General features: G+C 36.3%; 1 protein-coding gene across 4 annotated transcripts; it reads right to left on the bottom strand.

Annotated features, from left to right (window-relative positions):
* Positions 1-16,758: 16,758 nt before the first annotated feature.
* On the bottom strand, positions 16,759-23,540 carry LOC147476854 (SGNH hydrolase-type esterase superfamily protein). 4 transcript variants are annotated; one of them, XM_086582257.1, is made up of 5 exons: positions 23,017-23,540; positions 22,597-22,818; positions 18,829-18,896; positions 18,573-18,734; positions 16,759-17,140 (listed from the first exon to the last, which is right to left on the bottom strand). In XM_086582257.1, the coding sequence occupies exons 1-5, from the start codon at positions 23,113-23,115 to the stop codon at positions 16,963-16,965; spliced, it is 729 nt and encodes a 242-aa protein (XP_086438383.1). In that variant the 5' UTR covers positions 23,116-23,540; the 3' UTR covers positions 16,759-16,962. The 4 variants fall into 4 exon arrangements, with proteins under 4 accessions (XP_086438383.1, XP_086438382.1, XP_086438385.1 ...); XM_086582256.1 differs by having other exon boundaries at positions 18,811-18,896; positions 23,017-23,336; XM_086582259.1 differs by lacking the exon at positions 16,759-17,140 and adding an exon at positions 17,745-17,883 and having other exon boundaries at positions 23,017-23,336.
* Between the last annotated feature and the right edge of the window lie 1,336 nt (positions 23,541-24,876).

Genomic DNA, 24,876 nt, shown 5'->3' with positions numbered 1-24,876 from the left:
TTTTTTTTGCTTTGCATGTCTCTCTCAATTATTTCAATGGTCATCATGGCATGCAGAAAATATTCCGGTCAAAGTAAGTGTCACAAAGGTCGTAGTAACGATAATCCAGTAGTTTACTACTATGGGGCTTATGTTGTGCTAATGGAAACTTCGGTGGTCATGATCATGGTGGACATCATCATGGAGATGGGGGTGGTGGTGGCGGCGGCGGTGGTAATCCGTGAGCGGGAAAAAAATGTTGTTTGGTCATTGTGTGTTCATATACCAAACTGTGATCGACTCGTCTCACACCCGCCCACTGCTATGCAGTAAGTCTAGTACTAATTAAATGTATTGTATCTTCTTGTTTAAATTAAGATAGTTCCTAACATTCATCGCCATTGAGTGTTTTGTTGGTTGTATGTCCATCATTTCCAGCTGTTCTAGTGGCACTTCAAGGTCCCTACCAAATTCTAATCCTTAGTACAAGATGTAAGATTACCTGTCGATACTCTAAACGAATTAAATAAGTTTCATCAATGTAGTTCTTGACTTCTTGTTATGTTTTTCAATTTACTTGTTAGTTAATAGATCAACTTATTGCCAACTTCTGATGTATCTATTTGGAAAAAAAAATGAGAAATTGGGACAAACACTATACACTGATCTTGGTGGTCCATAGATCGAAGAAGGTAGAATCAGGAATCAGATTTTAATTGTATTTATACTGTTGTGACAGATTGCTGCTCAAAAAGAGCATGTTGTATCTGTAACAACAACTACTATGAATCGAAAGATAAATCTAAACCTTCGACGTAATGCTTATTTCATTAAGGAGAACTCTCAATGCATTTCATTATTCTAGGGAAGAAAAGGTCGATTTATGTTTGGGGGAGAATCATACTTCTTTGTCAATATATACTCAATTCCAACTTCTAAATGTGGATCAACTTGTATTCTTGCTATTCCTCTCAGAAAACTCAGTGGCATGTGTTTTTCTTGATTCAGTGCAAAAGTTATCATGCCATATGAAAAACTGGTCATCCAACTAGACCGAGCTACAAAGGCACACAACGTATTCTGCTATATGTAAGATAAGGACACTCACAAAGTCACAAGTTAAAGACATCAGAAAATTAGTAGTTTTATGGAAATCCCCAAAACAACCTAACAATCAAAGATCAAGTAATGTGCTAACTGGTAAGCTTCTTCACCATAATATCAAACTATTGCATCTTATGTTATTGGACTATATATCATCAACACACGTTAGGTGTTGATGACCCTAGGCCTACAATAAGATACTTCGTGTCTATCCTCTTGATCCTAATCAATCTAAACCATTGTCCTCAATCTTTTGATCGATCTCTAGACTTCAGCCTAACTCTCTGAATACTTCATGTAAAATTGAACAATCTGTCTAGATATAAAACAACATTTAAAGTACCAGATATCCGTCCAAGGCTAATAATCAGAAGAAGCTACGAAAATATCTTAATATTTTTTGTTAATGCAAACATCCACCACTGATACCTATGCTCCAGTTGTCCAGATTATTTAATGATGATAAAATTTTCAAAAGGAGTTGTTGTCTTAATTTTGGGAGAAAATGACCAATAAACACATTGAACTTTGCACTTGGTTTAATTTCAAAATAGACAGCACACTTTTTTTTTATTCAAATAAACATTGTACTTTAAAAAAAACTCAATTTAGTCATGTCCAATTAATTGGATGTCCAGATTACTAGACCGTTAAAATTTTCCCCAATTCTAATTTGTTGATGTGGCAGCTCCCACAACTAGGGCTGTCAATGGGTTTTGATAACCCGATAACCAATCCGAACCAAACTGATAAAAAACAGTTTGGGTTTTGATAATTTAGTTTGCCCTCTACCGACCCGAAATCGAACCGAAATGATAAGATATTGGTTTGGTTTTGGGTTTGCCCTCCACCGAACCGATATGAACCCGAACCGATAAGATAGCATTTTAGTAATATTTATGATTAATTTTGTATATGTGTTATCAATTGTGTGGTTAAAATTAATTAATTTAATTTAAAATTTAATTGATTTTATAGTTTTCGGTTCGGGTCGGTTTAGGTTCGATTTGCAATATATCTTATCGGTTCGGTTCTATTCGGCTTCAGATTAAACGTAATATTATCGGTTCGGTTCGGTTTCGGGTTCCTAATTTTCTTATCGATTCGGGTTCGGATTTTCCAAAACCCGACCCAAAACAATCCATTGGCAGCCCTACCCACAACAGTGAGGTGGACGGTAACCAAAATTTCAAAATATCCAAATTCCAATTTATTTCCAAAATCCAAGCCGGAAACTTTCGGTTGAAATTTAGATACCCAAAATCCCTGTCATTTTCAGAATAATAAGATGAAGAAAGAGTGGCATCAACTCAATTGCCAACAAAGAACCCACCAGTTTTCTGCAAACCCGAAACTGACCCATATAACCCTTTTTCATCATCTCTTTCACCCATTTTCGAACCCATTTACAATTAGACCATATCATACTCTAAAACAATCATAATCAAACCAAACAAATCGATACTAACCAAATCAAGCCCCATGTCAACAAGATCTGAAATGAGTAAAAATCCGACCCGTTCACCATCTTCTTCATCCGAAAAACTGAAACAACACTAAAAAAAACTACCAAACCACCACTACCAAATTGACACCTCCAACAACATGCAAACAACAAGTCATTCCTTCTCAACATCAAACACCCAAGAAAATCACCATAAAATAACCCAAACTGAAATTCAATTCCACCCAAAGCTTATTTTTCAGTTGTTGGCTAGCTTAGATGTTGGTCATTTGTTTCTTTTAATTGTTAGAGGTGATTTTGAAGACAATCATTTGAATATGAAAATTGGTGGAGGTTTCCACCATTAATGGAGTTGGAGAAAAGAATGAGAAAGTATAAGAGAAATAGGGGGGAGACAACTCACGTGATGTTAGATTTTAAATATCAGTAGATGAAATTTTGTTTAACCAATATCAGTTAGAATATCAATTGAGATTTGATGAGTTGGTGTGTTGAAATGTTAGATGGATGCCACCTCATGGTTTAAGCAAAAACTACATAGGCAAATTAGAATTGGAGAACCGTCCGATAAATTCTTTGAACAACATTGAAATTAATTGGAAACGTAAATTCGTTCATTTTTTCTAAACACTTGTTAGTAGTTCACTAATGGTATTCGTTACTGCCGGACCCCATATTGTGTTGGGCAGACCCCAAAAACAAAAACAATTATTACAAATGTGTCATTAACCCCAAAAGTTATTTTGTGTTGGGCACCTCCCAAACCAACGTGAATTTCACTTGTTGCAACCTTTTCAGCCGTTCTCTTCTCTTCTCTTCCACCATCCTAAACCTTAAACCCTTAAACCCTAAAGAAAACTATATTCTAACACTAATACTAAACACTAATGGAAGAGCCCAACCCCATTTTAGAACATGAAGATGAAGAAGAAAATGTAATGCATGATGTCCCCATTCAAGAAGAAAATGTAGAATAAATTCCAAGTAAATAAAATAGAGGAATGGATGATGATGCATTTAATAAGAATAATGTAAATCTAAATTAAACGTAATTATGCATGTAGTAATTATGCACGTGTACAGTGATATTGGGATGAAAGAGAAAATTCGAACATCCTAAGCTTAAACGACCCGGCTAGGTCGTTCGTTGTGCACACCAAACGGCCTGGTCACACCATCTGGACTGAGTCCAAAACGATGTGGCCATGTCGTTTGGGATTTAGACTTAGAAAAAAAAAACTTACCTGTTTGGTCACACCATTTGAAGTAAGTCCCCAAGAATATGGCTACACCGTTTGGACTAAGTCCCAAACGGTGTTGCCATATCGTTTGGGATTTGAACTTGGAAAAAACATAAAGTTCTGTTTTTTGGCTTCTTTACCGGTGTAGCCACACCATTTGGGACTTAGTCTACACGATGTGGCCATATCGTTTGGGATTTGAACTTGGAAAAACATAGAGTTCTGTTTTTTGGCCTCTTTACCGGTGTGACCACACCGTTTGGGACTTATTCCAAATGGTGTGGCTATGTCGTTTTAGGATTTGAACATAGAAAAACACAAACAGTGGTAATCAAGTAGTAATTGAAAGTAGAAATCGAGAGGAAAGAATCGAGTAGTAATTGGGTGGGTTTGATAGAGAATCGGGATCGAGAGTTCAATCGAGCAGTAATCGAAACAAAGAATCAAGAACGAAAGTTTGATGGAGAGTTTTTTATCGAGAGCAGAAATCGAAACGAGGGTTTTTTATGGAGACGAAGGGTGGAACTGGTTTTCGCCAGTTTCTCAGTTTCTTGGGTATTTAGTTGGGGGTGTATGGTTCGAAGTTGCGCCCAACACAATGGCCAGACCCCAGCCCAACCCGGAGTCTGTCTAACACAAATTGGGGTCTGGCAGTAACAAGTAACAGGACTTATTTAATGAAGTACAGCATACAAACCACTATTTTCAGTGCCCTCAGAAGTCAGAACCCTGGTTCCTGATCTTCCTAGGAAAAGGAAATCCTGTTCTTTTTGTACTAATCACCGTAGAATGCAATTTTAGAGCAGATCTTCTGAATGGTCTAACTCTGAACTCTACACTACTCTGCTGTTATTTGCTTCTTAACTGGATTTTCCACCAAAATGATAATCTATTTGAAAACCTTACAAGGGTATATTTTAATGGAACACTTTAAGGGCAGGTATGATTTAGTGGAAAACATTATTTTCGTGGAAGATTATTCTCTTGAAATCATAACGACTTGGAAAAGAGATTTTCCAAGAACAAAACTTCCATGGATATGCAAGCCTGCAAGTATCGGAAGTTAAATATGAAGTCCGCTAAGATGGTCTTTTATGTCTCAAGTCTCAACTGACATGTACGCTTTGTCTTTTATCCACTCCGCTATTTTGGCTGCGGCGAAACTGCCAAACTTCTGAATGAATTAACAATCTTCGAAAAGTTAAAGAGATACTATTCTATGTTTAATTTTTCTGTTTAACTATAATAACCAATTAACCATGAGGAAACAATGAGCTAGTAAGTTGATAGACATAGAGAGAGTTCATATAGGATTTGAATAATTGCTTTTTGTGAATCCATCAGTAGAAGAGACCACTTAGAAACCAAATGAACAAGTGGAAGATCTGTAAGTAAAGTGCTGGTGGATATGCCTATCTGTAACTAAGCAAGCACTGACTAATTTTAAAGCAGATATCGTGAGGTGTAGTACTGCAGTCTTGACATTTTCTTTGGTTTATCCTTCTGATGTCATGACTGTGACTATATTATTATGCAAAGTTATTCTTCGGTTGGATAATCCTGTAGTCGTCAGATTGGTCGGTATCTAAAACTAACTTCTCTACCAATGGTTGTAGTTCTGCCCACAGACAAGCCTTCTGTGGATGATTCACACAGTTTAACTTTTTTCTCAGCATCCCAGTATCATACCTGTCATAGCTATCCTTGGTTGCCTCAAGTGTTTATCCATTGTTTGCACTTATCAAGTGCAAATTTAAGGATAATACACATGCAGGCAATAGCTTATTATTTACTGTTACAGGTGATAAAGTCATTCATATCCTTTTTATCCGTAAAGATCTGATTTATAGCATTGTTGACATATGACATCCACACTCTGTAGCTTCTTAATGTACCCTGCTAAGAGTAGATCCATAATTCAACTACTAGATCCATAATTCAACTACCTAGTTCTTAAAGTGTGTACGAACCAAGAAGTTCATAGGATTCACATATCTTATACAAAGGAGACAAACTCAAAATTATTAGGGTATTTATAAGTTTTAGATTAGACTAATTTTTTGTAGACATGATTTTTTTACTATTCTAAATATTGTCACAAATAATAAAAATAAAAAAATAGAATCTAAACTTGTCAAATATAGTCAACAAATTAAAAAATTTAGGTAATTGTGAACCGTTCATTTTCACCAATTTTTATATTATATTTGGCAAGTTTAGAAATTTCTTATTTTTTTTTATTATTTATAATAATATTTAGAATAATTAGGAGATCGTATCTATAAAAATATTAGACTAATCTAACACTTAAATATCCTAACGATTTTGAATTTGTTTACGTGTTTTTAAAAGATATGTCCCTAAAACCACTCCCCACATATATATTAAGATGATTTTCAGTGACATTCATGTTCAATTGTCCAATCTTCCCAATCTTGGATTTCATGTTGAATTGTCGAATCTTCCCAATCTTGCATCTCAAAGTTCTAGGTTAAGTATATTCATATATGTATGGAGCATGGATCAAAATATCGCCGATATATCCGATATATCGCCGATATATATCGGTATTTTGGTACACCGATATCGATATTTCCGACATATATCCACCGAATATAGAACTCTTTTTTTTTCCGATATATATCGGAATTTCCGATATGAAACTTTATATCGCCCGATATAATCGATATTTCGATATAATCGATATATATCGGTTGACTTTTGACCATTTTAAAATATAAACCGATATTTCCAATATATTTCCGATATATATCCGATATTTCCGATATTATATTTCCGATATATCCTATATTTCCGATATATCCGATATTTCCGATATTTTAAATAATTTGGACTGGTTACCAAAAAAATGGATATATCCGAAATATCCGATATATATCGGTTTTTGGGTACACCGATATATTGATCGATATCGATATTTTGGGCCTTGGTATGGAGTATGGACCATGGAGAAATCTCAGGTCTGCATCTCATGTGCTCTTGCTATGATTATTATCCATTTAGCTGATAAGACATCATTGTCAGCTATATTTTATTATTAAAAACACTGAAGGAAGGATAAAACGATAAATCATAAATGTCTACAGTATTGGTATTTTGGAGCTAATACCGACAAGAAAGAAACGGAAGTTGCTTACGAGCCGCTGCGTGCCACCTACAGATACTAGTTAGGGACTCGCATGATATTAAAAGATACTGCAGAAACCCTTTACATTTATATGTATAGGTCATAGTTACTAATCTTATAGCCATCGGCAGCAAGAGTTTTATACTAAGTATAAAGAATGGCATGTTCATCGACCCCGTACATATAAATGGAACAGGGGAGGGTGACCTTTCATGCTCAAGAACGACGATCTCAAGTATTTTCAATATCCTGTTTCACAGATAGGCCAAATCCTATTGACTAGACAGACACATTTTAAAGTTCTTCACAAAAGGAAGCAGTTAAATGCCAAAGGCATAGGCAGCTATTCTTTAGAGAAAATATAATGGATTAATGGACAACGCACACCCTAAATTTAATTGGTGAATGTTTGTCTCTCAAGGGTAACAAAAGAGTTTGTTAGAAAAGACAGAAGAATGTAGGTCAGCTCATAACTACCAGACAATATAAATAGGAAACTTCATATCGTTTGAATCCCCACTCCTTGCTCTCATCCCACTAGCTTGAACGTACACTTGGAAGTTCTACACTTACTTGGCTAGAATGGCCAACTTGAGGTTCTTGTTTTGTCTCACCTTACTGATGCTTACAGTTGGAAGGTCCAAATCTCGCACACTAAATTCCTCTCTAGACAGGAGAAAGCTAAACGAATCAATACGTCCATCCGTAGAGGGCTCAAAAGAAGTGTCAGTGGTAGGACTGGTGAAGAAGAATGCTTGGGATGCAAATGATTTCAAACGAGTTAGTCCTGGAGGACCTGACCCTCAACACCACTCTAAGAATCCCTAAAGAACTTCAACGTATCAATGCTTCAAAGCATGAAAAAGAAATGATTTTGTACCCCCTTTCTCTTTTTGCTTTTTTTTTTTTTTTTCTTGTTCCTTTTTGTGTCTGTAAGCTGAGAAAGAACTCTGGAACATTACACAACCGAAACAAAGATTTAGAACTGTTTCAGACCTTCATTTTGAAAACGATAAAAGCATGTAATCAGTCATTGAGCAATGACTCAACATATGCACCTTGGACCAATGTACCCCCTTCCTCTTCCTTTATCTCTTATTATATGTCTGCGACATTTTTACTCTTCAACCATAATGATCTGATAAAAATCCACCTAAATAGAAAAAGAATGTGTGAAGTAGTTAACTTTAAAGAGCCTATAGTATACACCGGTAAACTTGTCAAGTTATTTTGAAGTTTGAACTGAAGCCCTACATGAGAGTATATAGAATACAAGGACATGGAGCTCTAGTACAGATTGAGTGAGTATAATGTGGAGAGTGATAGAGTCAAGAAAATAGGATCAAAAGTTAGCTGGCTGGTTCTTGAAAAGAAGGTACAGTCCTAGTCCAACAAGAAGTTTTCAATAAGACACCATTTAGCTACTACTAATCATGGATGCTCTGTATACTTCTGCTACGAATTCTAGCCCAACCATTCCAACACAACATTATCGAAGAATGAATGAGTTCGCAGACTTAACATGTGATGACAACCTTCAGTTAACGAGTAAAATTTATTGAGTTGTTGGAGCCTTTTCAGCATTAACATAGAATTAGAATGTGTCATTATCACGCGATTAAAAAACAGGGGGACTCTGTAGAGAAAGGCTTATGTTAAGCAAGAAAGTAGTGGTTGACTTTAGGTTTGTTCGTACAACGGTCACGGCGGACACTATCTACAGTCTGCTCGGAAAATACTTAACAATTTCAAACTTAAAAGTGCAATCTAAAAAGCTCACCAGACATGTATTACCTATAAATTAGACCTTTTTTATGTCTCAAGCTGCAACGAAGGTGCTGTTAAGCATAAAATACGTAAGAGATAAGACCATAACAAGTACATCTCTTCGCATATCTTTACACTTGTGCCTCTCATCCATGGTCAACGCGTTTACATAAGCATTACGAGCGAAACTAGTATTTTTATACTGCATAACGAATTCTGTTTTTCCACCTACTTTGTCTTAAGTAACTCTTAATAGAATGATTTAATATGGTGTTTTCAGTAGAAAAAGTAGTTTCGTAACTTGACCACCTATCACTTCAAATTTTAAAGAAGGTTGTGATAAGCTAGTCAAATGTATTTCTTACTTTCTTATAACATGATTGACTAAATGAAATGTAGACATTGTAATGAACAGTAGAAACGATGTTCATATCTTATGATCGTTCATTGGTTGATTACCCTTGCTTATCGCATTTGAGGTAAGCTATGTTTATTTTTCTGCAGTGTTCAATTCTTCACAGTGTCTTGCATGTCTGTTAAAGGCTTAAAGCCATAGTTCAAAGACAAAGTCTACAAGATTACTTCTCTAGTATTCCGGTTGTTTAGGTTCCAGCTTTAGAAGTCTTCAGTGTCCTTATATTTCCTATGATCTAATATTTGGATGTTACAACAGGGGGACTGAGAAACAAGTTCTTCTCTTTCAGAACCAGCTGATCTCATATTAGCACTAAACGTTATACCAGGAATCATTGAGAAACAAGTTGTTCTGTTACAGCTGTATAGAAAAAAGACGTTTTTTCTCTCTTTTGTTGTTAAAGCGCCTTACATATGCTGAACAAGGATGCCGCGACGCTCATGTCTTTGGCGACTTCCAATACTTTAGGCATGCCCGCTTCGACTTTTTGCCGGCGGCAAGGCGGGCGCCACCGCTTCCAACCGCTTTTTCAAAGACTTAATTTGACTATTTTCGGAAGTTTTCAGAAACAGTATAAATATAAGTTTTTTTCTGTAAAAACTTAACCTAACCAAAACCAAGAAAGAGGGTGATTATAAGAGAGCAATTCTTTGTGAGTTGAGTGCTCATTCTTTTGAGTGAATTGAGAGATCTTGTAATCTGTTACTTTAGACATCTAGTAAAGCTTGGAACTCGCAGTGTGGACGTAGGCAAATTGTCGAACCACAATATATCTTGTCTTGTGGTTTGTTCTTCCTTTACATTAATTGTTTTATTTTATATGATTGTTATTTGATATTGAGAAGTGTTGGGATATTACTTGGAGGGTGTTGAAGTCTTGTCTAGTGAGAAAGATCAATTTGTGTAGGATTGATCTATTTGTTGTGGATAACGTTGTTTCCGCATTGTACTATTCACAACAATTGGTATCAGAGCGAGGTATACAACCTAGGATTTTGAGTTTTGGTGAAGAACCATAGTGCTCAAAATTTGTGTAGACAATGTGTTCGATAAAATTTCGAAGTGAAATTGTTTTTTGGGTTATTGTGTGTGACTTGAAAAAATGGCTCCCAAAATGTCAAATGCTAAGTTTGAAGTAGAAAAGCTTAATGGGAAGAATAACTTTGGGATTTTGAAGTCCAAGTAAAGAACATCCTCATCCAACAAGGTTTGCACAAGGCTTTAAAAGGGATTAAATCTAAGGCTGCGACTATGAGTGATGATGATTGGGAAGAGTTCGATCTATAGGCTTGTTCATCAATCTGGTTGTATCTTGCTAATGAGGTCATGTATAGTGTGATGGGAGAAAATACCGCTGTCGGTATTTTTCTCAAGCTAGAAGCTATATATATGACCAAGTGCATGACGAACAAGATATACCTTAAGAAGCGTCTTTATCGGTACATGATGGTGGATGGTTCAACGATGCAAGAGCACATTAGTGAGTTCCGTCGACGCCTAGCAGATTATTTGAATATTGGTATGCAGATGAATGATGAGGATCAAGCGGCATGTTTAATATTCTCTTTACCTGAAAGCTATGAGCATCTAATGACCACATTTATGAATAGAGAAGATGTTGATCTTGACAAAGTTCAAAGTGTGCTACTTTCTTATGACTTGATGAAAAAGACAAAAGTTGAGAATAGCATTGATGCAGGTCAGGGGCTAGTGGCAAGAGGAAGGTCGCATGAAAAAGCTTCTACAAGCAATGAGAAGTCTAGGTCCAAGTCAAAGAAGCCTTTGACACATGTGAAGTGCTACAACTGTGATAAAAAGGGACATTACGCAAGTAATTGTCCTCACCTGAAGAAAGAGAACAAGAGAGATGGTAAGAAGAAAGGTAAGGCTAAAATTGAGGCAAATTATGTTTTAGGCTCTGAAGGGGACAAGTTGAGTCTCTATGTGTCTACACAAGACTATATGGCCGAAAGATGTATTCTTGATTCCAAATGTTCCCACCATATGTGCCCGAATAGAAAGTGGTTTACTTCTTATGAGAGCATTGATGGTGGTTCCGTTTTGATGGGTAATGACGTTGTTTGTAAGACGATAGAAATTGGAACTATACGGGTCAAGATGCATGATGGTGTAGTGAGGACTTTAACCGATGTCAGACATGTTCTTGAGATAAAGAAAAACCTTATTTCTCTTGGTACCTTGGATTCCAAAAGCCACAAGTTTGTGGGGGAAGGTGGAGTCCTAAAGGTTGTTAATGGCTTTTTAGTTGTTATGAAGGGTCAAAGACATGTAACCTTATATACTTTGATGGTTAGTACGGTGATAGACGATGTAGCAGTGATTGCATGTAGTGATGATTCTGAGTGCACTAAGATGTGGCATATGCGTCTAGGGCATATGAGTGAAAAGGGTTTGTCTGAGTTGTGCAAGCGAGGGTTCTTAAAGGATTTGAAGAAGCCAAGTATGGGGTTCTGTGAGCATTGCGTCTATGGGAAGCAGTACAGAGTCAAATTCAGTTCAAGCAAGCACACGACAATAGACATCCTTGATTATATGCATACAGATGTTTGGGGACCCTCCAGAGTGGCTTCTAAAGGAGGTAACCGTTATTATGTCTCATTCATTGATGATCATACTCGCTATGTGTGGGTGTATATGATGAAAACGAAAGATGAAGTGTTTGAGACTTTTAAGAAGTGGAAAGCAAGGGTTGAGAATCGCACAGATAGGAAGGTCAAGACACTAAGGTCTGACAATAGTACTAAGTATACCTATGAGCCTTTCTAAGAGTTTTGGCGAATGAGGGAATTAATTACTTTGGACCCGGTCGGGGCACGCCCGCCAGAATGGAATGGCAGAGGGGATGAATAGAACCTTGCTTGAAAGAGCGAGATGTTTGTTGTCTAATGCTAGTCTATGCAAAGAGTATTGGGCAGATGCAGTGTCCATGGCATGTTACCTGTACAATAAGTCACCAGTTTTAGCTATAGATTGCAAGACACCTTATGAGGTGTGGTCAGGTAACCCAGCTGATTATAGTATTTTGCGAGTGTTTAGATCGACTGCTTACTACCATATGAGGGAGAGCAAGCTAGATCCTAGAGCTAAGAAAACCATATTCTTAGGCTTCGCAAATGGGGTAAAGGGATACAAATTGTGGTGTCTAAAAGACCACAAGTTTCTGTTCAGCAGAGATGTTACCTTTGATGAGACTTCCGTGTAAGCCGAAAAAAGCTAAGCAGAATGGTGAGTCTATAGAAGTTCAAGCTACTGAGCTTGAGTTGTCTGATGCAGCAGATAACTGGTTGGTTCATGATGAGGTACCAGATCATGGAACCACACAACAACAGGAAGAAGAGCATGAGCATCTGCAACTTGTAGTGGCTGACCTTAGGCCAAAGAGACAAGTTAAAGAAGTGCACAAGTATGGGCACAAGAAGCCGGTGAAACACTATGGTCAGGTGGATTTAGTGGCATATGCACTGAATATCGAAGATGTTGAGCCATATAATTTCAAGGAAATTGTTAGAGTTGTTCATTACAGAGATTGGTTGGTTGCTATGCAAGAAGAGATGAAATCTTTTGATAAAAATCACACATGGGACCTAGTTTTATTGTCAAAGGGCAAAAGGACTATCGACAGTAAATGGGTGTTCAGAAAGAAGGAGGTCTTTCCGAGAAGTCCGAAGATGGGTACAAGGCAAGAGTGGTAGCAAAGGGTTTCTCACAGAAGGAAGGAGTCGACTACAATGAGGTATTTTCCCCGGTGGTCAAACATACTTCCATTCGTATGTTATTGAGTTTAGTTGCTCACTTCCACTTGGAGTTAGAACAACTTGATATGAAAACTGCTTTCTTGCATGGGGACTTGGAGGAAGAGATCTATATGAGACAACCTGAGGGTTTTGTTGTTGCTGAGAAAGAAGATTATGTGTGCAAGTTGAATCGGTCACTGTATGGTTTAAAGCAATCGCCAAAGCAATGGTACAAGCGCTTTGACACATTCATGATGCAACATGAGTACACCCGAAGTAAGTATGACTGTTGTGTTTACTTTCGTAGGCTTTGTGGTAATGACTTCATCTATCTCCTGCTTTATATGGATGACATGCTTATTGCTTCCAAAAGCATGGTGGAGATAGACAAGTTGAAATCTCAACTTAACTCTGAGTTTGAGATGAAAGACTTAGGTGGAGCCAAGAAAATATTGGGCATGGAGATTGACAGAGATAGGAAGAAGCGACAGATAGTTGTATCTCAGAAGAAATACCTTCAGAAAGTAATTTCTCGTTTTAGTATGGAGAATGGAAAGTCGGTTTCTACACCTTTAACTGGGCATTTTAGGCTTTCAGCTAAGTTCTCTCCTAGTTCGGTGGAGGAACAAAAGCATATGGCTAATGTTCCTTATGCAAGTGTAGTGGGCAGTTTGATGTATGCTATGGTGTGCACATGCCCAGACATTTCACAAACAGTTAGTGTTGTAAGCAGGTATATAACAAATCCTGGGAAACAGCATTAAGAAGCAGTGAAATGGGTATTGAGGTACTTGAAGGATACCTTGGATGTGGGATTAGTTTATGGTGGAGGCACTTGTTATGTCAGTGGGTATGTGGATTCAGATTATGCAGGTGATCTAGATAGATGATGATCGACTACTGGTTATGTGTTTATGATGCATGGTGCACCGGTTAGTTGGAGGTCTATGCTACAAGCTACAATTGCTCTATCTACTACTGAGGCAGAGTATATATATGGCAATGGCAGAGGCAGTGAAAGAGATATTATGGCTTCGAGGTCTTCTAGATGATATGAGTATTGAGCATAACAGTGTTACTTTATATTGTGATAGTCAGAGTGCTATTTATTTGGCGAAGAACCAGGTTCATCATGCTCAGACCAAGCATATTGATGTCCATTATCACTTTATACAGGATGTCGTTGAGGATGGTGATGTAGCACTTGAGAAAATGGACACCCATGACAATCTTGCTGATATGCTGACAAAGGTTGTCACCGGAGTTAAGTTCTAACACTATTTGGACTTGCTCCAAATCCTACATGCTTGAAAGAGCCCTTTGTGGGCATGGCCCTTTGGGGAGGTTGACTGCGAGTTCCAGATGGATGTGTTCTTGCTGGATGTGTTTGGCTCGGTCTTATGTGTTAAAACCTCACCGAAGTGGAAAATGTAGAGAAAAAAAATGTTTTTTCTCACTTTGGTGTTAGGGCACGCATCTATGTATGCTCGAACAAAGCGCGACGCCATGTCTTTGGCTACTTTCCAAGATTTTAGGGCGCCAACTCAACTTTTACCCGCCGCGGCGTGCCCGCGCTCCACCGTTTTTCAACACAAATTCGATTGTTTTTAGAAGTTTTTAGAAACAATATAAATATAAGTTTTTTCTGTAAAAACTTAACCTAACCAAAATCAAGAAAGAGAGTGATTATAAGAGTGCAATTCTTTGTGAGTTGAGTGTTCATTATTTGTGAGTGAATTGAGAGATCTTGTAATCTGTTACTCTAGACATTTAGTAAAGCTTGGAACTCGCAGTGTGGACGTAGACAAATTGCCGAATTACGATATATCTCGTCTTGTGGTTTGTTCTTCCTTTACATTAATTGTTTTACTTTATATGCTTGTTATTTGATATTGAGAAATGTTGGGATATTACTTGGAGGGTGTTGAAGTTTGTATAGTGAGAATGATCGATCTTTGCGTAGGATTGATCTATTTGTTGTAGATAACGTTGTTTTCGCATTGTACTATTCATAACAACAGCCTTACAGGAACCAACTAATCCTTAGTATTTGAAGTTAAACCTAAACTTCAGTCAATTATAGGCTATATGACAAGATATCAATAGTTCAAAACAACCCCACCACCTATCGCATTTCAGCACTGTTCTGAAAAATGAGCTTAATCCTTTGGGAAACAAATAATTAAGTGTGAAATAAGCTAATCTATAGGAACGTTTCTAATTATAGTCTACTCCTATCTTTGGAATCCAGTCTAAATGATGTTTAACTAAAAGGCTTAACGAATATTATCCCCCACTAGATGAGCCAATTAGGATTTCCTCCCTATTAGATGGGAAATTAGGTTGATCCTTAGTATTTCCTAAACCTAAACACAAAAAATGACAAGATATCAAAATCAAAATTTTTTTTTTTTTGTATATTTAGAAGAGAGACCCTAATTTCCCCATCTAATAATTAAGGGGGAAATCCTAATTGGCTCATCATACTCTTAGTGGGGATAATACTAGTTAACCCTAGCTAAAAAGTACCTATGTTGCAACGCAACTCATTCAATATAGAACCCATAGTACAAAAGACAAGGGTGGCTAGAAGGTCGGGCTAAACTACCCTTTTGATTCCAAATACTAATCCCAGATAAAGAAGGACCACAAAGAAAAAGATAATGCGGAGACAAAAAACACAATTTTGATACTGTAGAGTTTTAACTCATTGCTAAGTTTTGAGGTTGTTGTAAAGTTATGGGAGGTGCCACGCAGCTCCATTGTATAGAAAGACAAACAGAATGAGTAGGACTCTCTGTCACAGTGGCAGTTCCAATACCATATGCTTAGATACTTTTTTAGATTTTAAACAACACTATCAGTAGCACTAATTCAAGAGTTTAAATCTTGTGCTTTTGTTTCTAACCTATTTGATTTCTTTCATTATATATAGGGGCTTCAGTTACTTGGAAAGACACTTCAGTCATCTCGGTGGCTCTAAACGTTTTCTCCCCTCAGTAACCTGGCTCCAAGTTTCAAGCGTTGCGGGAGATGGCCAAATACATTATGACACAAATGTCCACATTCTTGCTAATAACCTTGTGCATGCTCATGATGGGTTCGGAAGCGAGGATTTTTCCCATGGTGCAGAAAACTACCGATAGTCGCATTATTTTACAAAGATTTGGCTACGATCTCTCAAAAGTTGAGTATCCCGAGCGGAGGTTGATCGCCCAAAGCATGAAGAGACCGGCACCTGGAGGACCAGATTCTCAGCATCATTCTCATTCTCCATTGTTGTCTAGACTATTCCCCTAGTAGATGTTGAAGTGCAGAGCTCTTCCCTCCAAAAACATTTTCCTCTGGTGCTACCAAGTATACAACCCATACCCCAACCCACCCCCCCCATAGTTATAAGTGATTGGTCGATAGATTTTAAATAAAAAGATTGATATGAATTGTTGACGTTAGCAGGTAAACCTGCTTGCTCGCTGTGCAATAGATCAGGTCATCTCTTATCTTAGACATAGGAGTCGTCCGTTCTACTCTATGGAATTAACGTTGTTATTTTGACACCGACGATAAGATTGAAAGATGCATTACAATAATTGCTACTTCAAATATGTTAATGAAATCTTCATATTATATAGCTCCTTAGATTCACAGTTTATGAGGGAAATATGGTAGCTAGGATTAAACTACTGAGGGCTGTTTTACACCAACGACAAACAGAACCGCGAATTGCAGAAAAGGCATAATTTACCAATTGCACATTAAATCTTTAACATTTGATGTGTTACTCTAATTAAAGCCTAGCTAGACCAAGATCAGAAGACTACTACTGTAAACTATAGAATAGAAATTGCTTTAAGCTTCAGCATGATTTTGGAGGATGAGCCATCTGAATAACGGAAAATAGATAAACACGAGTATGTTGACTCAAAAGTTGCGAGTAACATCAAAATAAATATAACATAGAGTAACAAACTCAGATGACTTACAGAACTGACAGTTGACACTGCTTGATATTTGTAAGACACGGTTTTACTAAAACTTGGTATACATATTATATATAACCAGCAAAAATACCAATTTAATTTCCTACCTTATTTAGACGATATATCTGAACTCTGGAAAGCTTTGAGAGGATCATTAGGGTCAATATCCGAAAAGACTGGGAGATCAACAGGTAAGGTATCAACGCCTAAACCTGCCTTTTTAAGTTTCTCCAGTACTTCTTCAAACACAATTTTGTTACCGCTTGGTGTAAGGTGTAATCCATCTCTGCAATGCCAATGAAGCGAGTTATACCTTAGATAAATTACAACAAATTATGAACTTCATAACCCCAAAAATAGGTATCAGTAATATGCCATTAAATATAGGAAACATAGCAGCTAAACCCAGTTTTCGGTTTTGACAATCGACGTAGTCACTTAGGACAGACAGTTGGCGATTAGACTAAAAACTGTCAACCTAATAATTAAGTATTTGAGTTTTTCTTCTTCTTCTTTTTTTTTTTTTTTTTTTTTTTTTTTTTTTTTTTCAATTTGAACTTTTGATGTCTTTGATAGCAGTAAGAAAGTATCCAAGTAGTGACCATGGGTAACAAAAACAAATGAAACAGAATTCCTTTCTTTTGTTGATATCGTCATGACAAATCTTCAACAGAATTTTCACTGTGTGGCATGAATATTTTCCGAGAATTGATCGAAAACGTATGCTTCCTAATTCATGAAATTTGTCCACCACAACTTGCAAGTTTTCCTCAACGATTATCATGCAGTTTCAAACAAAGCCTTGACGGTACAGGTGAAAAGGAATAAATTGTGGGAAAACTAATATGTTGTTTTACAGCCTGTTTGGGAATTTAGAATTCTGTCTTCACCTTAATTAATGAGTGCCCTCTTTTCCATTTAGAAGACAGAACAAGCTTTTGTTGGATGTTTCAAAACTGATGTTGCATTGTACTGCAAGTCTGCAACTGGGCAGTCGGTTCCGTGAAGGATTATAAGCATGTTGCCTAACTGGATGTTCATCATTTCAAAGGTGGTTAGTACTTAGTAATAACGTATATTTTGTGAAGGAAATAGGATTGAAAATGCACTTGGCCACAATGGACTTTGCTCTAGATTGCCCTACAGTTGGTCCATATTTCGAAATCTTGATTGTGCTCTATATTTCGTGTACATTTCTAGAGGGCTTACCAAAAGGAAATATACAGGGTCAACTAGTCACTGGAGTTTTAGTATATTTTCCTTATTTTAGGTAGTTCATAGTTGTACCTAACGAATCCTGCTCCAACACGCGGATTTCAGGAGTTGAAACTTGTCTCATTTTGGTGAGAATGTGGAACCCAATTCTGGGAGTTGAATGAACTCGTCAAAATGAAGAAATTCTTGTTGGAGATCGACAGTTTGTCATTCTTTTCTAATTTCAGAAGGAAGCAACTCCAGAAGTTATATAGCTTCTGGAACCACGCACAGACGCCCTTAACAAATTAAGCCAAAATAATCAGGGTAATAAGTTAAGGAAGGTAGCAATGGATACTCATAGTTAACATATAACTATGACCACATAATGAAGTATAATTCGTTCCAATAAAAATGATGATTTGTGTGACCACATATATAGTATATATGAGCATATGAATTGATGGAACCACAAGAAAATGTGAACCAGGAATTGGTCATAATTAATAAACATTTGGGAATACCTGAGAAAAGATTTTCCCCAGTCTGGGAATTGCTGCATTTTAGACCACACATCCACCACTGATACTCCACATTCTTCCCCAATTGTAACACACTCCTTAGCATAAGCACCAGCAGCCTCATTCGTCCTTTCAGGCACACCATGGTTGTCCCCATAAGGATACCTGCATATACATAACAGAGCTCCATGAACAGAAGTAGGAGGATTACAAACCGTGTAACAAGAAGTATGTCTTCTACATTAAGTAAATGTGGTACCGAAGTCGTCCGTCTTCATCAATAGGCGGTGGAGTGACGAGGAGAACTACAATTGAGGGCCATCGCTTCTGAATCGAAACATCCAACTTTAACCATAAGAATGTAGTATGTAGTTAACTAATCATGTCAATTAACTGATACTAAACGACATGTAAGTATGTAACGTGCCTCATGCTCCATTAAACAATTGTACCGCAAACATATCTTTTGGGTTAGTTATGGATGACCCCCATTTTTTTTTAAAACGAAAAAACAGACAAAGCCCTATACGGGCCGGGTCAGGCTAGTTCTACTCTAAACATTTAAAGCATTTCAGATATTAATGTTGGGTCGGTCCGGCCTTAAAGTCAGTATAGGATCAGGTCGGATCGGGTCACAAGTCTAAATCTCAAGCCCTAATCCTACCATATGCCCTCTTTAAAGGCTTTAAGGTCACGCCTATATATTTTCTTTTTTTTTACTACATCAGTTTAGGCTAGTGCTCATTGTTCTTCATAGTTGCTAAGTTGACAAGTTTTTATTATATACGACAAGTTATTGGAAATACATTTGGGTGTAAGTGATAAATTACAAAGGACAATGTTATTTTAATTGAAAATATTTAACAAAGAGTTAGACAATTATAGTATGTGTATTTATAGTGAAAGTGTGAAACTATAACTAGGGTTTAGTTAGGGTCAAGCTAATGAGGGCTGAATTAAGGTCGGGCCTATGTTTTAGAACCCTAGCCCTAGCCCTAGTCCTGCCTTAGAAAGCATTAGGGTCGGGTCAGCCCTGCCCTAAACTCTGTAAGAGCTTTAGTTGTGAAGGCTTTATAAGACTTAGGGTTGGGCCGGTCAGGACCGGGTTAGAATCGTTAGGGCCAAATTCCCACCCCTAGCCCCTATGGTGCAAGATCCGACAGCTATGAAATAAAGTTGTTTTTTATTATTATTATTATTATTTTCACGTGAAAAAACATTACCACATCATTACCGTTAGATCTTACATCTGGGGTTTGCCCTAATATTTTTGAGCATAGGAATCATCCCCAACTAGTCCATATCTTTTTCTTTATCACACGTGTGTAGATCTTATTATAAAAACTGAAATTTACTTAGATACTAGCTTGTAGGCTCGTGCATACGCACCGGCTCTTTTGACTACCGTTTTAGTCGCTAATCCATTTTAATTTTCTAACAATTTATTTTAAATTAAATTTTAATTAAGTTTTAAAAACCCATTTTTTCAATTGGAAGAGAAATTTTGTTTTAATAGGAGAATAATTCTCATTTTAATTAGATATGGTAGATTTTTCCTTTTCAATAGGGAAGGAATTCACATTTTAATAGGCGAATGATTTCCGCTTTAATTAGAAGTGCTAGAATTTGTTTTAATAGGAGAGAAATTCCCGTTATAATAGGATTCCCGTTTTTCAAATACGAAAGAAATTTCCGTTTTAATAGGAGATGACGTGAAATTTTAATAGAGCTCGAAAAATACCCATTGTGAGAGTTTTAATATTAAAATATATATTTTACAAACAATTTTAATTGGTGTGCATGTAATCAAGAATAACCGATTATCTCTTCAACCAAACCAATTGTAATTTGTACACAACAATTACAAAAGGGAGTTGCACGGTACAACTATTCAAGGTGGTAATGTAAGTTCGTGAAAATTGATCTTCAAGAATAAACAAGCAATGACGGATGTAATTAAGGGTAACTTAATTGATCTCTATCGGAAGTTTTTCCAAATATTTTTGGAATCCAATATGCTAGTCAAATCTGATCCAATTTATTTTCGGAATCAAAATATCTATCCAAATTCAGAAGCTTCGAAATAACTCAAAAATTTTAGAACTCGTGGTAAAATTTCATAGATTTCTTTACTTTCCACTATTTTGGAAAAGAAAATTTGACACAACAAAATTTCAAAATATACAATAGCAATAAACCAATTTGGAATTTCAAAAAACCAAAATTTTACATGTCAGGAGCTAAAAAAAAAATGATACAAAATATTCTTATGAAAAACTAATTTAAAAATTCTACTTACTATGATGAGAGAGAGAAGTGCTGAGAGGAGTGGGAGAAAAAAGGAGTGAAGTAACTACTTGGGTTTGTTTAGTTGTTTGTTTTGTTTTGTTAGTGTAGAAAGTTAGAAAATAAATAAATGGTCATTATTTAACCAAATGGACACGGCAGATTTGTTATAATATAAGTACATATAGTTTCACAAACAATTAGAAATAATGTCAGAAATTTGGATTGGCTATATTTCAAAATTTTCGGATTATATTTGACAGTTATATCTAAATCCGATCCAATTATTTTTCAAAATTTTTAGAAATTTATAAAATCGAGTATCAGACTATGAAAATTACATCTAAAACCGGACCAATTTCGGGTCGAAATTCAAAAAAAAAAAAGAGACAGTCCTAATTGTGAGCATGCACAATAGTAATAATGGTCCCTTCATCACAATGGAAAAGCACATTTTAGTCCTGACAAAAATATAGTCAAAACTATGGTACTACAAATCGTTGTCATTTTGACCTAATTAAGTTCCCCAATTGCCATGCTTATCAATCATAAAACATTGGCGCCCCTTCTTATTGTTTTTGTGTTGTAAGCAAGCATTAGCCATCATATAATAATTTGAAGGAATCACCCATAAGCATAGTTCAGGATTTCGGAATTTTCGGAATTCCAATAAATCTAAAAACCAAAATTCATTAAATTTCAACCCCTATCATATTCAGAATTTCGATTGATTTCGGAATAATCAATATTTCAATTTTATATTTAGAATTCCGAGGTTTCCTTCGGAATCACGAACACTGCCCAGAAACACAATAGAAGACATGGGTCCGCATGCACAAACAAATTTTCTGCAAGTCAGCATTAGACACCGACAAGAAAAATTCGACAATAACAAAAGACATTCTATACCCAAGGATAAAAATAAATAACAATCAAATTACATATTTTTGTTTAAACAGATATATTTGTGGAGCAGTTTATATAGTGTCTTGAATAATTTATATAGTGTTCGTAGACAGTTTATATAAGCTGCTCAAGACACTCTATAAAATATAAGCTGCTCAATACACTCTATAACATGTCCGTATAACCAGACAGCCCGTTTTAAAAAAAAAACCTAAATCAAACTACGTATTTGTTGTGCTTCTTTGCCAGTAAATGTTCACATAAATTACAATGTTTTTGAAGTAGAACGGAAACATACGCTTGATGGTGCTGACAGGTGTTTTTAGTTTTTTACTATTTAACTTGTAGTTTTGAATGGCAGCAAAGTTTTTACTAGTGACACGAAAATATTTGTAGGCAAAGAAGCCCAACCTAGTTACTAGGGGAGTAGGGGTTAGTGTCAGTGGCATGTTACATAAATTAAGAACTGCAACGTGCAACTCTTTATAAATGTTGTGTCCTAGCACTAAAGTCACAGTACTTGCTTGACTCCTTAGCAAATGACACAAATGAGCTTCACATGTACTACCTAGTACCTACTACCTTCATATATTCGGCACCATCTCTCCATGGTTTCCCAAGAAGAAATTATTGAGATGGGCCCAAACAGAAGTTGGGTCACCAATTGGACGGCCAGCAAGAGTTATGGACTTATGGTTATTGCACGTGCAAATAAAAACAAATTTATTGATGATGTAAGCAAAAATTTATAATTAATTAACCTAAATTAAGTATTCTTATTGTGCAATGCACCAAGTGCGGTATGAATGTATGATAACGTGAATGAGAAGAAGACCTTGATGAGAGAGATGATGGAGTTGAGATTCTGCTTGTATTCATGAAGAGGAACATGTTGAAATGCACTGCTTCGATCCGAAAGGCAAGCATCATTCGCGCCGAAGAAAATGGTTACCGCAATCGGTGAACTAGCACCATCTTCCACCGGGAAAATCTTGTCCATACCTAGAAGTGCCCATCTTGTGTTGTATCCACTATAACCTCTAAGCACTACGTCAACCTAAAAGATCAAAATGCAAAATCATCTCTTAAATTTCAAGTTAACCAATTTAGAATCAAAACTCCGAAACTACAAGAACTTCATTTGGAAAAATGATTAATAAGCAAACTTGGCTGGATATACCATTGATGAAACAAAAAAATATGGAATAATGACAAGAACATAAATGTCACAGTAAGAAAAGAGATAAATATGTACCGTCCTACAAAAGTGATGGGCAAGAGCAGCACCCCAACCTCCAACATCAAAGGATTCTTCAGTAATGGAATCACCAAAAAGAATGATCTTTGGACGCATATCTCTCAGAACCACTTCAAACTTACCAAAAGCCTATAGTTCTTCACTTCTTCTGCAACTTGAAACTTCTTCCGTTAAAAAGACATGATATGTGAACTAAAGCTGATCAGTGATCAGTCATTAATGTTTACAGAAAATAGTTGTACCAAAAGCTGGCCATGAAAGAGAGAGAGCGGGCATTATTATGCAGACAAGTCGTTTCGCCCAACTTGTAGCGCTGTAGCGATTTTTAACCCAAAACTAACCTTGTTATAAGTTGAGAATAACGATGACGGCCATTATCATTGTGACCTTTCGCAAGCACTTATCGCTAGTGCCTAGTGGCTATAATTGGCAGTAGCCCACTAATTCCTAAGGTAGCCCGTCATGATTGTGAGTTAAAGCTCGCACCCCAAGAACCGGGACATTGCAAATTTCCAACCATCAGTTGTAGACTTTGGTTGAAAGCTTGAATCACACATTCACACGTCACACCCATATGAATAGGAAACTTTGGTTGGATCTTGGACTGGTGTATTACATTTAAATTCTAGCCATAGCAGATATCTAGATTTTGGACCAGACATACGCGTGCTGAAAAAGGCTTTACGAGTTCTATCTCTGAGCCACTCACGCACTTAGCCACATAGAGATTGAATTGAGATGGGCTCTTAACTCTAGGTTGTATAATAGTAAACTCTAGTTTGTATAACGGTTTATTAAATTGTCGGTGATTTAGCAATCTTTAACTCTAGGTGATTTAACAATTTTCCATTCCCAACCTAATAATAACAAATCACTAAACCATCTTTCAAATCACTAAAAATATGTATTATGCACTACAACGAAACCTATAAACTTTTAATTAATCAACTCAGATATGAGAATAGGTTAAGATATGAGTTTTTTAAACTAAGATGTATTCTACTAATAAAACTTTAAGGGCCTAACTCTTGAGATTAATACATGGAGGAGGAATATTATACTAATAATTATTGTTTGATGCATCATTCTAAGCCATATAACACTGTTGAAAATAATTACTTTTAAGGTTTTGACTTGTTTTGGTCCAAAGTTAATATATGAACCATTAAAGCACGCAGTTGAGGTGTTTTATGGAAATAGCAATTAGCAGGTTGATCAGTAGAGTTATTGTATTAAGTTGACATTTGCATGAAACCTCACAACATCCCACAAAGTTTAATTTTGATCAGTAGCACGTAGTGATAGGGTTTTAACCAACCTAAATAAACAGACTAATTAAATCCTATAATTATAATAATAATACTTGCAAACGCACAAGGTCTATTGTAGTAGGTGTGCGAGAACAAGGTCGAACCCACAGGGATTGCTACTTAGGAATAATTGAAATCTAAAGTCTATTTAACATAATCCGAATATGATGGTTGTTGATTTGAAAGTTGTTTAACTACTCTTAAAACTATTTATTTTAACTATACTATGAAAACGGTGAAACTTGAATTAACTATGAAAGGTAAAAACACTAAGGCGTTTGATTCCATCCTAGACCATTGTAGGTTCTCTTAATTAACTAATTTAAAGTTTCTCTTTTATTTTATGAGTAACATGAGGGAAAGGTAACCCTAACTTGCTCGAAGATGTGATCGTGTATCTCTTATATTAATTTATGCATTAGGTTGCTTGAATTTTCAGCATATATATATATTGTCCTAGCAAGAACTGTCTTCTTACAGCACATCTCTTCACAAGTTTATATCAACAGTAAAGGCAATGCTTTGATTATAACAAACATTTAATCTA

Source organism: Coptis chinensis, chromosome 9 (assembly GCF_015680905.1).
Source record: "Coptis chinensis isolate HL-2020 chromosome 9, ASM1568090v1, whole genome shotgun sequence".
Classification (NCBI taxonomy): domain Eukaryota; kingdom Viridiplantae; phylum Streptophyta; class Magnoliopsida; order Ranunculales; family Ranunculaceae; genus Coptis; species Coptis chinensis.
This window is presented reverse-complemented; position numbering and strand designations above follow the sequence as displayed.

Excerpts from the sequence above, each read along its gene's own strand:
- LOC147476854 (XM_086582256.1), bottom strand. The coding sequence starts at position 23,115 with ATGCGTCCAAAGATCATTCTTTTTGGTGATTCCATTACTGAAGAATCC. Across the intron at positions 22,819-23,016 it reads CCCATCACTTTTGTAGGACG|GTTGACGTAGTGCTTAGAGG; the intron begins GTACATATTTAT and ends TTGATCTTTTAG. Across the intron at positions 18,735-18,810 it reads CGGTACCACATTTACTTAAT|GTATCCTTATGGGGACAACC; the intron begins GTAGAAGACATA and ends ATGTATATGCAG.